The sequence below is a fragment of the Solea solea genome, chromosome 1 (assembly GCF_958295425.1).
Source record: "Solea solea chromosome 1, fSolSol10.1, whole genome shotgun sequence".
In the NCBI taxonomy this organism is placed as follows: Eukaryota; Metazoa; Chordata; class Actinopteri; order Pleuronectiformes; family Soleidae; genus Solea; species Solea solea.
This window is the reverse complement of record NC_081134.1, coordinates 38,189,586-38,208,433: the sequence shown is the minus strand read 5'-3', so window position 1 is coordinate 38,208,433 and position 18,848 is coordinate 38,189,586. Positions and strand designations below refer to the sequence as shown.

The 18,848-nt window shown below is 40.7% G+C and overlaps 1 protein-coding gene across 1 annotated transcript in view; it reads left to right on the top strand.

The window, feature by feature from the left end:
* The window catches only part of stau2 (staufen double-stranded RNA binding protein 2), a 79,308-nt gene that overhangs the window by 43,276 nt on the left and 17,184 nt on the right, over nt 1-18,848 (top strand). The window contains exon 13 of the mRNA XM_058636261.1: nt 10,565-10,678. Within this exon, the coding sequence (XP_058492244.1) occupies nt 10,565-10,678 (114 nt within the window). The remainder of the gene's footprint in view (nt 1-10,564; nt 10,679-18,848) is intronic.

Here is an 18,848-nt window from a genome sequence, read left to right as displayed (position 1 = left end):
CCGAACATAGCTCTTGGCCTCATGTCACCTGCAAATGCTGCATATTTGTATTTGTTTGTTAAGGACATGAATCATACTACTTATCATTCAAGGACATGAATGATAATACCCTTTGCATTATCAAAGGGTAATGCAAGTGATATAGATACAGGACAAGTTGTGAAGAGCCTAAAATATAGCACTGCTTGATGGTTATGCAATATTGAGTATCTACTGATACTGATTATCAGTTCAAAACTGTTGTTTTACTTTTTTTTTTTTTTTTTAAACCTATTAGCACTAATACCCTATTGCTGCATTTACCCCTCTTATGACCATACAATATAATGAGGCTGCCTGGATTTATATTGATTCAATGGCTGTAGAATTGTCAAAAAATTTTCAATGAGTGAGTGCTTCTGCCCCTCTCTGCTCCGTTTTCCAAGATAGCCATCACTTTCGATATCTGGCAATTATTCAACCATTTCGGAATAAGCTGACGTTACAAACATGTGACATGCTGGTGAATGTCTGTGATTGGACGATCATTCCACGGAAGTCCTAAGGGCTACTGTAATGACAAGTATATGGGCGCAAAGCTCTATTTCTCTGCTTTCTGGTATCCATCCATCTTCCACTTTATCCTCCACATGAGGGTCGTGTGGGGTGCCGTGCCAATCTCAGCTGACATAGGGCGAAAGGCGGGGGTCACACCCTGGACAGATCGCCAGTTTTTGAAATTTGGAGTCTTGGAGTTACGGTAATGAGAAGTATGCATGCCAAATCCTGTCGGCGATGACAGGGTGGTCACAGAAGGGTTAACAACTAGCCTCAATCAGCCATTTTAAAAACACGCTCTGACTGTGTAACAAATAATAGTAAATAGTCCACAGCATGACTCAGAATATCCTGATACCAGAACAGATGTCGTTTTTCATTTGCGTAATAAATGTTCCCTTGAAAGAGTGAAACGCATCCTCTAACTGGTTTGTCTGTTTTGGCTTTTGCAGAAACTAGCCTCACTCACAGTCTGGTGTGTCATTATGGCAGTGGCACACATCTCTCTTTATAACCTGTTCTTAGTGAAGCATTTCTGTGATATTTAGAGTTGTATGGATTGTATTGGATTTAATGTTTTCTTTTTGTGATCTTCAATGCAGTGATTTTTACCCGAATCGGACTGATACTGCATATTCACTCAGCTCATCCCCATCAATAACACACTCTGTAGACATTAGTGACAGGCTGCTGATTTAGAGCTACAAGTAAAACTCACAGGTGCTTCTGCCATTACTTGACTGGACTGGACACACACACAAAAACAGAGACACACACATTCACTCAGAACGCTGTATATGTGTCTTTGTGTCCATTTAAAGAGGTTTTGTTTTAATCTGTGTCGGCTGATCTGTGGCGCATACCACACCACTGATACCAGTCCCTGTTCACTTAAGATGCAGATGCTTTTTATCAGTTTGAGCGAAAACATTTTATCTAAACCTGCTGAGGGTTCCTTTGAAAGGCCTTTGTTATTGCTCTGAGCCTTCCTGTGTGTGGGTAACATGAGAGAGCTCTGCTGCCAGGCCAAGCCCAAACACACTTGGACACACACACACACACACACGGACACACGCAGCAGGTTCTGTTTAGTGGAAGATGGAAGAGAAAGACGAAGCCTGTGTGTAAAGGCAAAGTTCTTGTTGTTCTTGTGTATAGTGTACGAAACAAATCATTATTTCAGATATTCATAAGTATGTTTTGTCAAGCCTTTCTCTCTCTCAGTAAATACTTACAGTCACCATGAGTGCTGTCACACATTTCTCTGTGTGTGTTTTGACGAATTCAGGCTGTAGTTGAGAAATGCAGGCAACATGTGTTTCATTGAAGGGATGTTTCAAATCATGTTGGTTTGTAAAAAGAATCTGTTTGTCCACAGCCATGTTAGGTTGACCATTAGAAGCTTATGAATCAGTAATGTGCCGCGTCACAACAAGCAAGCTTTCTCTTGACCATACTCAACTATGAGATTCTCTTTTTTTGGTAATTTGATAATAATCTCCTGGTCTGATTAGTAACTTTGTTTTTTGTTCTTTGTTTTTGTAATCTAATTATGTTATCCAAGTGAGTGGATTACAATGACTGCCCAACATTGGATTAGAGCAACTAGGCAAGGACTGAGGACATTCTCATAGTGTCTGTTTCATCCATCCAGCTCCACAGACAAAGGCCTGAACCTACCTGCTAAGCCCTTCTTTTGATTTGATTGGAAAATAGCCTCTGGTGGAAGCTCTGACTGGATAAGCAACAGTGTGTTGCACTCATGCCAGCTCGAAGCAAGGATGCTGGCACTTACTCCTGTGTGTTTGTGCGTGTGTGTATTTCCTATTAATTTGGTTGGCGTGTTGTTGGCACGGTGGATATGTGTATTAGAAGTAGGGCAGAAACAAAGGAGCAGGAGGTAATAGACAACACATGGGCCAATGATGAAGAACTGAGTAAGAGCCACAGAACAGGTTCTCTTTCTATTTGTCCCCGTGTCTCTCTGTTTGCTCTTTGGTTATTAAACAACATAATCATGTGTAGTGCTGTTATGCTTCGGTCTGTCTGCAGCTCCAGCATAATGTCTTCCTCTTTTTTTGCATCCACAAATTTACTAACTCTCATTTCACCTGCTGTGAGTGTAGGCTGGATATGTTGAATGGTTCGACCTCAGCATTGCCATCATCAGTTGCCCAATTACTCTGCCATCACATTACTTAATAGTCATCAGAGACTGCTGTTACCACTCACTACCTAAGTGAGCTGGATTTCTTTTATATAAAAGTTCAATGATTGATGGAAATCTGATTTTCTTTTTCTCATATGAAGCATACCTGGACTAAAACAAACACACTGATTGTGTGCACTTTGTGTAAAATAAGTTACTTGGCTTTTGTAAGACTTTTTCTTATGACACAAGCTCTTTCTGTCTGTCCATATCAACGTGAATTGGCAGAGTGGACAAGTTCATTTCTAGAGAGGAGAGGAGAGAAATGAGCAGAGTGAGAGAGGAAGTGTGGATATGCGAGTGTGTGTGTGTGTGTGTGTGTGTGTGTGTGTGTGTGTGTGTGTGTGTGATGAGATCACATGCTACTATTATTTGTGGGCAAATACTGAGAATGATTCCAGGCATTAAATGGCAAGTTACATGAACCTGTTACATGAGTAGCCAGTGGACAGATTTCCTTAACTGTGTAAGACCTGGATATAATAATTGTCCTCCTTTTTTAAGGAACAATTTAAAGTTGGTTTATTTGTATCTAATTGTATTTTTGCTCGGCTTTGTGCGTTACATTTATATTGAGGGTTTCAAGGCCTTAATGTATTCACAATATCATTTTGAATCATCATGATTTGATCCAAATCATCTATTATTTAGTACTACACATTTAAGCACAGTAGCACATGAGTCATGAAATCAAAACAAACTATAACAAATATTGGTTAACATTAGCCACCATAAGCTACATGACCATTGTATGTGAGACTGTGGCAAGATTCCTACATGTAGCTTTTTGGTTAAGTGTATTTTACTGCTTTAAAATTCTTAAGTCCTATCCATGTAAAGACCAAAATCATACTTATACATACCTAAGTTGTATTGGTTTTAAAGTTGCATTCTATATGGGCCCACTTTTTAAAGATGACAAATTATTGTGACCAAATCCCATTCCTAATTTTGATGAGCACATTTCTGCATAATGTAGTGAACTAATATAGTTTTTGGTAAAAAAAAGAAAGAAGAAAAAAAAAAGGTAATTGGTAAACTAATAATTGCCAAGAACATTCTGCACATTTGTTTGGGGACCCAGAAATAATCTCCCACAAGCCATTTGTGGGTCCTGACCCAGTGTTTGGAACCCACTTGTGTACTGGATATTGACCTGATTTTCCTTAGTTTTTCCTAACGAGTATAAAAACAGTTTGACACAGCAGTCGGCAAGAATCAAATTTTTTGGTTGTGCATACTGAAATACCATGAGCCGTGTTCCAAAGTAGCTGGCCAGTACAGTGATTGTATCACCTTTTTTAAACAAGAGTAAGAAATTATACCCCTCCTAAGGTTATGGTTTGCTTGCGCAAATGGAAAATATGACAGAACTACTTTGTGTATTGTAGCAGAGGTTTGTGTCAGAGTTTTGATCCCGAGCATACAGCATATTCTGATTGTTTAGTTTGTTTGATTGAGTGTATAGGTTGGAACATTCAGATCACTGTAGTCATTTTTATAACCAAACGTAACAGCTTGCATGTTCCTATGGGTCATATCTGAACTCTTGATGTCATATCGCAGATTATGGCCACCTGTTGTAAACCGTTAATATCCTCTTGCATGCATGGCCATCAAAGATCATACTGTACTATATCATAACATTCCAGGTTGTCTGGAAAGGCTGAATGGTATCTACTGTATCTATCCGTTCTGTCCACCTGCTAAATCCAAAAGCAATAACACAGCACAGATAGCAATCAGCTGAGTTATGTTATCTAGCCATGACATGCTGAACTTGGGAGTTGGATTTAGAGAGAAGGGAGGGCTGTATTCATTGCTGTGTTGGAATCAGTACTTCTATGTTGGAAATCCCATGTTAATGAAAACACTATCCTTGGAGGGTGGCTGGTGTTGATATCCCTTCAGTGCAGTTCCCAGGATTTCTCACACTTACACATTGTTTGTTCTTCCCTTTCTCCACTTCCTTCTTTGGCTTAATAAAAAAAAAAACACTTCAAATATAACCGACTAAACCTTGTGCCCTGCCTGGCAGTTTCTACCTTCTACCCCCCCCCCCCACCTCCTCCCCCCTTTCTCCTCCCTTCCTGATCTCCATTGCTAACTCTCATTTCTCTGTATCAACATCAAACGCCTCATCTGGTACAAACTTTCAAAGACTAACAGTTTGTTTCCAACCATCTTGTCATCGTCTCATTCCTCCGCTCTGTGTTTACTCTAGGATTTGCGTTAGAAAATACATTTCGGGATGGCTAATCCCACCACGTTTGATTTCTGCAGCAGGGAGATGGCTTCCAGCTGCGCTCCGCGGCATATTTGTGTGAAGAGCGATCTTCGAAAACAAGTTTTGTCGGTGGTATAAATCAGGCCGTTAACGCTGTGCTGGCCCGGCGCACAGTCTCTCTGCTTACATGGTGGCCCTCTGTGTGCATGTCAGTGTGTATCCCTGTGTCTGTGTGTGTTTGGCAAAACTGAGTGATGATGTTTTTACACAATCAAGCCCATTTGCAAACCTCTAAATCAAATACCCTCAAGTGCCAGCACAGCATATTGCAATTCTGAATATGCAGCATAATTGTTCGTTTACTTGCCTTTGTTTTTTGTATAGTACCACTTCTTAATTCTTAACACTAGGCAGTGATAGTATACAGTATGTGTCAGCCTCGGCATGTGTCGATGGAGGGTGTGTTAAAACTGGCCCTTTTTTGGAATCCAAACACTTCTCTTCATTATCTATCCACCAGTTACTGTTCTTATAAGTGATCTGGCCTGCAGCCTACTCTCAATTTAAACTACCTCTGCACTGAGTGAGCTCTCTCACAATATGTAAACAGAGTGCCAAAATGTTCCAATGCCTCTTAAAATGATGAATATTAACATTATGGAAACACCGGCATAAGGAATTTTCTGTGACCAAACTTTTCTGGATAAAGCAGTGGTTGGAATACAATATATGCAGGGTCATTTCCGCATGCATGGACAATCCTGCAGTTCTATTCATAGTTAAACAAGGGTCAGCATCATTGTAGTAATTCCAGTAGTGTTGATTTCTCAACAGGAAATTCGCCTTATTTGTATTCCCTTGTCTTTGAGAGTTGAGTTGTAAATGTATGATTACTGGCGGACTTCCTCCTATAACCTGAAGCAAGTTTCCATGGTTACCGTCGCCATTGGTGTCTCTATTAACCAAGACACTATACATGTATGTTGTGCTACAGGGAACATACGCAGTCGACACTCTCGGTCGGTGCAGACTCAAACTGGAGTTGTGCGCAGATTCATCTGCACAGGGTTCTGCGTGGACCAAAGCACAAATGGGTGATTATGAAATTTACGTCACACTGTTTGACCGCTGAGCACACACGGATGCAGAAAGTATGGCCTGGCATACCTCCTAAACAAAGTATTACACCAGGAAATAGTTTAGTAGTGGTTAAAAAAAAATCTACCATGAAAATCTGCTCTTTTAAATCTAATATAAAGGTTTTTTTTTCGGGAAATTAGCTTTTGTGTATTATTAAGATGGGAATACCACTTCACAATGTTAAGTGGTGAGGACAAGCACAACAAGCAGTGCTTGACAAGTTGGACCTTAAGATAGACGTTAATTAGAAAGAATGGGAATGACATCCAGGCCTCAACCTCTCAGGACAGGGCTCTGATATTGTTGTCTGTTAATGTCATGTTGCTTTTCCTTTTAAATATACACACTTAAGCTATCATTAATACCTTTTCCTCTGGAATCTGTTTTCACTTCAAAAGTTTTTTGAGTTGCTCTTTTGTTTTTCGTCAATGCACTGTCATTAGCAGAAGTCAAAAGTATATAAATAGTGCACTTAAACACTCTTGACCCCAGAGGCCTACACTGAAGTGACTCAATGTGGACCTCTAATTGCTCCTCACGTACAATGGCAGCATTTCTTTAGCTGAAAGGACTTGTCTTTTCATAGTAAAGTCTGAGTTATTTCAGTGTTCACTCTCCACAGCCTGCTCTCAGCCTTAGTCCTGCAATACTTGCACTCTGTTTTTAGCTGGAGTGGCACGACAACACACCCAAGTATTTGCTCTTACTCTGGCTGCACTGTGGAACACCTTCCTAGTTATACATGCATTTGCATATATACTGTATATCCTTTGTCTGTTTGAGCATGCACTTTGCCAGCATTTTTATACCCTCTTTCATGCCTGCATGAGCACTATTACGGTGATTGCTTTTTAGTTTGTGCATGTTCGTGTTTGTTCGAATAACGAGGAGCATTGGAAGAGGAAGCCATCCAGCTTTAGAAGCCAGATGTCAGAGGTCGTTCCACATTAGTGCCGCCGATCAATCGCAGGCCTTGCATAACTCTCCTGCCTCTTTGTCTCTAAAGGAAGTGGATTAGAGGCTGTTCTCTGAGTTGGGACCTGGGATGATTAGTTAGGCCTGTTTAGAATGCACACACTCACAGATGCATACAAACATGCTCTCAAAACAGACCGGCTTGATGGGAGAATAGACAGTTTGTTTTTAAGATGCTCGTTATTCTAGTTTCCACAAAATGATTGAAAGTGAGAGTGAGCAACTTTCTTTCCTGCCTGTGGGTCACAGTCCCTGGTAAATCAAAAATAGCAACTACTCTGTCAGGTGATGTTTGCTGAGCTGCCAAATTGACCGTTTCAATCAGATTTTAGCTTTTGACTAGAGTGAATTAAGTTTATTTATGTTGTCCAATATCACATCCTGTGTGTCGTCTGGCTTTACAGTAACAAAACAGCAATGTTTCAAGACTCAACACAACATCCTGAGGGAAAGTTTAAAAAAATAACAGCACATGAGGAAACAGGAGTTTTAAATAAGGCTGTTGGACTCTGGTTAATTGGGAATGGTGTTCTCACTCGTGTAATGTTTTAATTAGAATTAGAAATAGTTATTTTTGTCCACAAGCCAGTTAGTGATAGTGAGTTTGACCTCTGCATTTAACCCATCCTTTTTTACACACTAGTAGTAAACACACAAAAACCAGGCACAGGAGCAGTTCAAAAATTATTCCGTCACAATATTTTGTTAGAATAAATGTTTTGTTTCCAAGAATATGAAACATGTTATAAAAATCTTCTCTATTTGCTGCAACGAACCACAAAGTAGTCTTTGATGGTCTCTACCCAAAATATTGGTAAAGTCAAAATTTTGAACAGATAGCACTAATGGCGTGTTCCACCAGACTCACCTCGGCACGGCACAGTTATTTTCTTTTCCATTAGTGCTAGTACTGGTACCTGTTTCTTTTTTTAGTACCTACTCAGGCGAGGTTCCATGCGAGCTGAGCCGATACTATGCGTGACATCACCAGACTGCCGTGCACTGATTGGTCAGGGGGCCATCACAGGAAGAGACACAAGAATCAATTCTGAACAATCCGGAACTGTACATCAGTTAGAAAAGACTGAACAATCCTGAAAATGTGCTTTAATCACCAACATTTAGCAAGGAAATGTCTAAGATCTCATCATTTAACAGTGGAGTCTGGTGTATTTAACGACAGCACTGCTGAAAGCCTGCAATCGCAAGCGGCGAGCCGCATCACAAACCCTCCCACTGTATTTCAGTTCAGTGACTGTGTCAGATGGAGTCTGTGCTCCGGTCATGCAGGAAGTACTGAACTATTCTTTCTAATTAACTGATTCAGTACATCTAAAATCAACTGCTTTACATGTCACTAGTCACTAGTTTGGGTGTGTCGCAAATAAAACAAAGTCATGGCAGTTTCATGCAGCCGTGCTGTGATGACCCCGCCCACGTTGAGGAGGTACTATATTGTAATGGAAAGCCAACCAAACCTCGTAGAGTCGAGCTGTGGCAAGTATTTTTTTAATTTAATGACATATTGATATATTTAATCCTGAGCTGAAGCCCTTCATGATCAACAATCTTTTCAAATGGGATTGACCCAACAATATTTCTGTATGAGTATATATCTCATCTAAATAGACAAGTGTGTTTCCTCCAACACTATCGAAGTGCCTTTCCCTCAGCTGCAGTCCTGACAGCTTGCAATAGAGGAACTGAGCCAAGTGCCTGCTGGTCAGACAGCATGATTACACCATATATCACAGGCACCTAACCATAGGTCGTTTACTGCATAAATGAACTGGCGCGCTGGACAACTGCTAATGCGCTCACACACAGAGATTCATATGTTTGTGTTCACACCCATAGTTCTGCTTTTCTTCACACAGGCTAAATTCACGACTAATTCATATGTATTTTCACACTTTGTCATCTAGGATTCGTGTTACTGGACAATTATATTCTTAGCCTTAAAAAGTACCCCTCTGTCTTTTTTCACCCTTTGCTTTTTTCCCCGCCTCTCTCCCCTTAATGTTGACGTCTGGAGAATTTATTAGAGATTAACTTGTCAAAGAAGGCTTTTTCCACGGCTCACTTTACTACATTCATCATTCATACACATAACAGATAGCATTCCACAATTTATCACTGTGCAGCCATCTCCTCATCAGCAGGTGGGCGTTCACATGCATATATGCGTCTTCCCATGTGCTGTACGTAACATCACCTGATTGTTTGTATCTCTGCGCATATGCGCTCGTGATATTAGCGCGTGTTTTTCTGCATGTTATGATGGGTTTGTGTCTTTATGGGCAGACGGCCATGTGTCTGGACGCCTGGAGTGCTGACACACACACATACTTGTTCACATACGATCATAACTCATTTGGAGAGACTCGCACACCTCGCTCTGGAAGCTTTCAGTCACAGATCATATACGTCTATGTGCGCGCGCATGAGTTCCACATGCATGGTCAACACACTGTAGCTCAGATGAGATTAAACTTTGGTCATGTGAAGTTAGTAACAACACACACTCTTGCATATGGATTTTCCCAGGTTAAGAGGATAGAAAAAAGTTGAAAGTTTCCAGCCAACATAAATATACAGTAGAAAATCAGTTCTTTCACATCATATGTGCATTCACATTTTCTTGAATATGTTTTCTGTTTAATCTTAGCTGCAGTTTTCATTAGTTTGTTTTGGTCTGAATAAATTCCACCCATTCTTGCTCAAGTTTAGTCCTTGTCCTGCTTGAAGCCCTGTTATTTCCAAGACTATATTCTTCCATATCTGCAAGCTTACTTTTTCATTTGGCCACTGAAATGAAAAGCCATTTTGAATCACTACTGTCCTCTTCCAACCCCTCTGCCCTTCATCTCTCAATATCAGTAAGATAGTTCCCTCTTTTTTTTTTTTTTTTTTTTTTTCCAGTTCTCATAGTTATTTGTACCATGTATTAGTATGCCTGCAGCTGTCCTTGGCATAAGTAGGCCAGGCAAACACACAAAAACGGACATATACACATGCAAATTCACGCGTAAGCACAGAGTTGCTCAGTGAGAAGTAGGGCAGAAACGCAAGGCAGTGTTACCCAAAGCTCTTGGATCTCAGGAGCAGACTCTCCCAGAGGAGCATCATGTCATAACAGCCTTAATTGCTCAGCATTTAGGAATGCCTGCAGAGTTAACCTCTCAATGATGAGGGGTCGCCAGTGATGTAATCACTACCCCCCTCAGATGCTCCATCGCAATCGCGCATGCACACCCTTACATTTTTTTCCCTCTATTGCCATCTCTTCATGGCATGGGTTAATTGTACCCAAATGCTCTGACGACAATTAGGCATGCAAGATTTACTCTCAGGCCAATCACTTCCAAAAACACAAAACTGTATACCACTGAAAACTTCAGTTCTCTGATAGTTTGTGCACTGAATGATTTCATCTACTTACTTACTTATTTGTCTATCTTTGCTCACTCTTCCAGGTGCAGTACAGTGATGCGCAGAGTGGTAAGGATTTTGTGACCTATCTGACCCTCTCTCCTGTGCAGATGACTTTCCATGGCACTGGGAGCACCCTCCAAGCCAGCCATGACCAGGTATGTATGACCTCAGGTGTTTGCAGCTAAGAGGAAGGGTGGGTGTCACCTACATGAAATACAACTTTGCCTCCAGCTCCAATTTACACCACAATGCACATAATATTTCACCCAAACTAGAGGGTGACAGTGAAGTTCAGCTGCTTTTTATTAAAAATGTTGTATGATAAAAGAGAAACGTACTAACAGTGTTATACTGAAGTATTTTGTACACTAGTGAATCAACATGTTTTATTTGGGCCCAGACAAAACTGGATAATAGTGGACAATCATAAAAGTCTGATGTGGCTGGTATTGAATTTGTTTCCCACATATTTAAACATTTTAAATTGTTGATAATTTGAGTATCAATGGCACCAGTATAAAGGTGACTGTAGATTGAATGAGCAGTAGCTACAAATAAAACACACTAAACTAAAATTGCTGACAGAAAGCAAAGGTCACATTTTCATCTTTTTGATGAATTCTCCCAACAAAAGTTTCCATTGCCACAGTTCACTGCTCTGCTGTTTGTTTTCTCCGTCTGTGCAGACAAATGGCCTCTAATGTCATCGGGGCTTAGCGCTTTCACATGTCCTTATTCCGGTTTAGTGAAGTGTAGCATGTAGTGTGTACAGTATAGTATTTAGGTCATATTGTAAGGAGGCAGCAGTCCTCTGTCCTCCTCCATCTAGTAATTAACAGAAGTCCCGTCTCTTTGGACTAAATCTTAATCACCAGATCATCAGAACCACCTGTGATGATAATCACTCATGTTTGTCAGAAACAAACATGTTTCTTTCTCACACAGCTGCCAGTTCACCATGATTTCCAATCTCTCAAAGTAATCCCATTTTCTGAAATCTGACGGCGGATCACCACAACTCGTAGCCTCCGTCTCTCTCTCTCTCCCTCCCTCTCTCGTATTCTCACTCACTGTCTTGCGCGTACTCCCCATATTTAGAAGGAAGCTCTTTGTCTTGTGTTGCCCAAGCAGAAAAACAGTTGCTTACATTCTATCTTCTAAACATAGGACGCCCCTTTGTTGAGCAGTCTTCAAAGCTTTAATAAAGGGCCGGCCTGGCCCTGAATGGGACAGCTGACAGGGGGCTAGTGCCGCCACCGCTAGCTGAGAGCCAAGCCAATATAGGCCATGCAGGTCTGCGTCCTCAGGACCTGTTGTTGCCAGGAGCACTGGGGCATGACCGACTGTTAGAGAAGCCCTTTCTTTCCCTCATGTTGGTACAGTGAGGAGTACGACCACAAAGGGAGCACCTAACAATGAAGGGTCGCCCCTCAGCAGCCCCCCAAACCCCAACACTTGCTCAACAAAGTAGGCCTGAAAGCGTCACACATTTGGTCAGCTTTACCATGATCAGGATGTGGTGCTGCTATGAGGATGGATTGTTTGTTGACCCACTAATAAGCCCCTCACAGTTACCTGTAAATCAATAAAGCTGATTTTCCTCATGCCTGTGGATTCCAGGCATCCGGTCTCACCCTTTCACATCGATCCATCATGTGCCTGAGTTTCCAATTACTAGTTCGGGGGAGATCCACGTGTTTCCTATGCCACGTGTTGGCCTTGGCATTCATGCACACAAACGTACACTTTGAGCTTTAATCTGTGTTGACATTTTAAATCTGATGAGATGGGACGGAGGATGTCGCGCCTAGGAAGCGATAAACCTTTTACGGAGCCAGTCTTTGTTGCTATACACATACAGGTAACACGGTAACATGCTCATCCCATTCTCTTTAATTACATTCCTCTGAGAATTTCCTCCTGTGTTATCTGAAGGTTTATGTCAGGTGGACCAGAGCATCTGATAAAGATCAACAGCCAAGGGCAATCCTCTCCACATATCTCTGCTCATGATATATACAAGAAAGATGTGGATAAAGACCGCAGTAATGAATGACTAGCTGAGGAAATTGTCACCTCGTAATGCACAATGTTACTTTATGAGAAGTGAACAAGGTCTTGATTAATTACTCTCAGAAGCTCTCTTCTTTCTGTCTGATTTACAGTTTTGTTTGTCTTTGTTGTTTGCAGACACAAAGTACAACAGAGATTTGTGTCATTCACTGAAGATGGTTGTTTCCAAAATGTGTTTCTCATCATTCAAATAAATCCAGTGTGTGTTCTCGCTTTCCTGGATTTATTTGGCAACGGTTTGAACGAAACTCAAAATGAATAGCCGTGGGTCAGCTGTCAGGTGCTGCTATAGATGTGTTAATACATTAAAACATTTTACGATACACTTCAACACAAAAAAAGACCTGTAGCAGCTTTTCATTAATATGTTTAATCAACTCCCGTCACATGGAAGTAAAGCAGTGATTTGTAGGAGGAACACACATGGATAGAAACATTTTATTGTCTGTTAAATATCAAAGAAAAGATGTAATCTTATTGTAGTAACAATCGTATAAAGGCTTAGTATTAATAATGCTTAGACTCAGACTATTTACCATTTTAAGTCAGATTACGTGTTCCTATTGATATGGTTGTTGAAGCATAAGGTCCTTTATAAGTTATATGATTACTAGGTCAATGCTGCAATCACAAGCACCTTATTATCCAAATTGAAATTCACTGTACCATGAAATGTTGTAACACAAGAACCAATAATCATTGTTAAATGTTATGGAGAGTTTCATAGTAATCTGACCGCTCACTAATTTAGTTATGGTGCTTCAAATGATTGGTAATTTTAGGTGTATTATATATTTTTTGTAATTTACATCTTCATTACATTACATTTGATCTAGTGTCAAATATTTTATTATTTTCTGTTTGGATATGAGAACATTGAAGAACAAAGTTAATCTTCTCCTGGTTCATCAGATCATATTCTTAGGTCAAGTTTCCAGTCGTACATTGTTGCATACATTATGAAAATGTATTATCAGTGCCCTGTATGACAGAGTTTTTCTTAAACATTGTCTTATATGAGTTGGTCATAATGACATTATTTAAGGCAGACAGTTGGTGATCTGATTGTGGATACTTTGAGCAGCCTTCTTTTGGACAGTAAACATTAATGATCAAGAGCGGCGTTGTTACCAATGTTATTTTTACACTGACTTTCTGTTCCTTATCAACAAATGCAAACACAAACCAGAGGAGCACCTACACGAGCAAACACACCACAGAGCTGAGGTGCAATAATCCCTTGCCTTGCGCAGACATTCCTAGCAGGCCTGTATGAGTGAGAGATGTACAGCCGAGTGCTCTTTCTGACCTTATGTGCCATCCATTCAGTGGCATCTGCCAAACACATGTGAGCCCTCGGGCTGCAACATTAGCTGAAAGTGGCCTATGGCTGAAGATGTTTGTCACTTCATCCTCCATTTTGGCTCTGAATTTATTTTTCTTGTTGACACGATGTTTAGTTAACATTTTGAAGCAAAATGATTAGAAGGGAAAAACTACGGTCAGCAACTTCTTCTCACTATACAGGAGCCCTGGTGTTGTCTCTGCTCCCATATTAAGCACCAGGTTTATTTTTGGGAGATCTCTTGTTTTAAGCGCTTAGATCCACGGGTTACTCCACAAACTAGCTGTCTTTGCAAACATTCAATGCTGTTGCTTTGATAAAGCTATCTGTCTGTTCGTCTATTAAACGGAAACAATGCAACATTTTTATGCTGTGTCCTTCATCTGAAAAAGGGCTCTGTCAAGCAGTACTATCAGACATGACTGAGTGAACTTTTGTTTATACATCGGCAATGCAGGGACGGGAGGGGTCAAGAGCCTTAAGCCTGTTTTTTTTTTAAGTTGTACAATGAACTTCTGAAACTTGGTATGTGTTTTCAGTCATCTCACTTTTCTAGTACAGTGGTGCTGTTGCTTTCATCTGTCTTGACATTAAATTAATCACGTTCTTTGTGCAGAATCAAGTCACCGAGCGACACAAGATCTTAACACCACCGTACTGAGAAGCACAGAGTTGTGTGCAGTCGTTGGGCTTAATCCGCATTGTGTGGACTCATTTGACAACGGTCTGAATATAACAGACATTTGTTTATATTTAAAAGTTATGCACTACAGATTTAAAACCACACTCCCTCGGTTTATATCTGTTTTATTCTTGTTTGAGTTTTTTTTTTAAATACTGATAATAAAGACATTTTTTCCTATACACTTTTTAAACAGGTCGATATCTGTGTTTGTTGTGCAGAGCTGAAGTAACCGTCTGGCAGTCCCTCTGTGGCGGCAGTGGGACACCAGGGGGGCTAAGGCCCACTGAGCTGTGTGTGAGGTGTTGCTAGTCCAACATGAGCAGGCCACAATCGGAGATGACAGGGTGACTGTTGTCTGCCACTAGATTGTGTGTGTTTGTGTGTATTTTTTGTGTGTGTGGTTTGTTTTGCGTGCAGTTATGTCCTCAGCTGAGCTATCTTGGCTCCCAAGGGCCCTGTCTCTCTGAGTGTCAGCTGTGGCTGCATTAGTTTCCTGCAGCAAGAGCACATTGCGGCTGATTTGATATGATGTGCTAGACACAGTGCATTGGGATTAAAATGTTTGTGCTTGCAGGTAATGAGGTCCACTGTTTGGGATTGTGTTAGTATATTGGGTTTTCTGTGTGCCGGGCTCAGAGATAAGTCCAAAAATGTGTTTTTTGGCTCTTTAGCAAAGATTTCTTTAACAGCCTCTTCTACGATACTATCATGGTTTCCCAGCATTAGGTTGACATTAACTTGCCAAAGGAAAACTTGTTCACGTTTGACCTTTTCTGTTATCTTAAGCCAGATCCACTAACTCATGCAGATAACCATGCCACCAGGTTACCCAGACCTTCCCACTGATATAAATCATTGAGAGATCTGCCAAGATTAATTGGGCACCTGACCTTGTCCCTGGTATGTGGATTGTAAACATAAAAGACTATAGGGATGTAATAATGAGGCCCTGTGATGAGGATTTATTTATACAGTATTTAACACACATCCCTACCTTTTTATTATTTTTCTAAAATTTGTAATAAGTGAGGGAGCATGAATGAAAGTGAAAGAGTGTAGAGAGTGTGAGAAGATAGATGGTTCTGATTCATGGCGTGGTCACTGCTGGGATGGTCTTCAGAGGTTCCCTGCAGAGCTCAGGGGAACAGCAGGAGAGGGAGCAGCAAAGGGGTGGAGGTTGCACAGGACTTGTTTGAAGTCTTCCTTCCCGACTGTAGTGCAGACGTTGCTCCAGGCTGGGCTCCTCACGGGGGGTCCTGATGGAGTGTTACCCAACCAGGCAGGCAGCTGTCGGACAGCCTCTCCTCCACGCTTATCTGTCTTGCCTATCTCCTCTTTATGTGCCCTGTGTCGTGTAACCAAACACAGGACCTCGATGTATGTGGGTAAAACAATGGTGAGGGACCTAATCTGCACTCACATGCCCCGACAGTTTTGACTAAATAAGGAACAGACATGTCCAGTTTTGGAATAACTTGATAACCATCTGCCAACATACTGACGTGTCACTATTGTTAGGAAAGACAAGCCATTTAAATGACGCAATTAGTTGTATACATTCAACTTTTTATGCTTTTATGCTGCATTTACCTAAGTAAAGATAATTGAATGGATGAGTTGACTGACAGCTGTATGTGTGTAGGCCATGTCACAGTCTGCCAGGGTTTAGATAAGTGTTTAATTTTCCACTGTAGCTCATGCTGACTTACTATGTGTGCATCGTAAGGAAAATCTGGGTAAAAATACGACATGCCAAAAGCTTGAAAAAGACCAATAAATATTTGGCTAATATCAGGTCACAGCTGAGCTCAATGATCCAAAACTTTGGCCTGCAGGAGCAGTCATCTGGTGCTTCTCTAAGCTCAGCAAGTCCAACAACTCCTTAGCACCTTGGAAATGGGTCATAAGTGGAAGTGCACTGTAGACTTGGAGCAGATAAAACTATTCAGGGAATGTGACCACATGGACTGTATGGTTGACTTGTCAAATTTGTCCTCATAAAATGAATGTAAACAAAGCAAGTGAACCACTTTTGAGTGAGAAAGACCCTCCTGCTCAGATTTATATAGAGTTAAAATATGCTTTGGCAAAAACACTGCTGTGTACAACTGTTAAACTTAAGTGCTTAATATTAGGTGTAGCTGAGGAGAGCTTTTTTAATGTTTAATAACTTATTATTACCTGACTTGCAATTTTGCTTTATTAGAAGACATTAGCATGGCTATGTTATGAGTTTGTTATTTACAATATTTAATTTAACTCAAATTAAAGCAAGTTAGAAAATACTTTAAATGAACATGTTATGATTGCAGTTTGCAGCAGGAAGCCCTTGTTTGCACAGCTCTCATTATTCAGAGTAATTAGTCTCCATCATTCACAGCTAGCAATCCCAGACACTTCCCCGGCTCCCCCTTCAACATCACCTTTCAAAGGAGCTCAAAGTTTGCCAACCTTCACAACGCCACCTCACCCAGCACTCGCACTGTCAAACCTACTCCACCCCTGTTACTCCCACTACCCTTACCCCACCCTGTTCCCACCCTAGAGACAGGGCAAAGTGAAGCATCCACGGAGCAATCCATCACTCCCGCCTGTCTTCCCACATGCACTCCTCAGGAAACACCTTTCAGACCGGGAGATTAGAGTGTGATGGGAGAGGAGAGGGGCAGTGAAAGAATGATGGAGGAGGAGGGAGAGGAGTAAACGATTCTGAAAGGCAACGAGAAAAAGGAGGACAGGGAGGGTAGTGGAGAAAAGGAGCTGCAGAGAAATTGATTGAGTGGGATTACAAGAGACTGATGAGGACAGGGAATGAGAAAATGGTAGATAGCGACTGTCTTTTTTTGGCGCACTGTAGGAAACGGTGACCAGAGGGAGAGAATAAACATGAACTTGCCCATTAGGGGATGTGCTGATAGATTCAAGTGGCCCTTTGGAAATTGGAATGTCTGTTAAGAGCTGACATGGTGTGGAACTAAACACACACAGGGACACTTGAGTTGTAGTGTGCTTGATTTACTGTTAAATATAAAATAGAAGACGGAGAACAAACTAGTTTGCACTGTATGTAATCCAAGATAAAATCAGGTTTTTGGGGGATTATGTTTCACTGCATCATATGTCGTAGTCCAATTAATAGTTTCATCATCAAGTCCTAAAAATATCAACATATTGGAAATTGTTGACAGTGTCCAAAGCCCAAACTTTATTATTATCTAAATGGTCAGATATTTCAAAAAATAGAGTTGATTCAGCTCTATTTCAACAGATATATTTGCATTACGTTCTCATTTAATATACAGTAGATCATTAATAATACAGTATATATTAGCATCACTAAAGGTTGGTTACCTTTTATTACAAAATAAATCTAATCATTTGCAGAGCTATAAATGCTGGTTACTTTAATTTGTCTCCTTAAGATTTCTGCCTCGACATCACTGAGCAGAATCAGTGTTTCTATTATTGTCACTAATTAGTACATACTTCCCATTTGTTTTGGCAATTTTCTGTGGGAGAAAATAGTTCCATTAAGAAAGATAAAATACGGTATATTTCTGATTTTGTGAACTGACCCTTTAACACCATGTAACACAGCAGCAGGCTTTGTGTCATCTTGCATGAGCAGCATGAGTTAACGCCGATATACATCTCCTTTAAAAGATTACCCCTGGTGTGCATGTGATTCGTGCAGCACCTCAGTCTTCAGTGAGAGGTGAAATGGATCACCGTGTTTGACTCTTCAGGATTGCACGATCTCTGCTTATGGATGCATTCACACTCTCCCCTCCACAGCTATGCATTAGAAAAACATGGATGGAAGTTGATTAAACAAGCTTCTCACGCAAGAAATAATATTTTCCCAAACGTTCTCTCGAACCAGAGGATAACTCCTGTTCTGTAGTTATGAAAACAAAACGTGAAATCGTCTGCGTCTGCACTCCAGGCTGTTGGCGTGTTTGTTGGTAAAGTATGTGCTTGAAAGAAACTCGACACTTGTCCGAGATGTGTAAAATTGTCAGACACTCAAATATATGGTGTGCATGACAGATAGTGTTACCCTACCTGTCAGTTTAGATTAAATTCCATAACCTGGAGTGTCTCTGAAAGCTGAATTGTTGATATATGATACATTTGGAAACACTGAGGCTGTGCCCACAACTTAATAAATGTGATTTTACTTGCTGTAGTAGCAGTATCACCTCTGTAATCAGATATATAT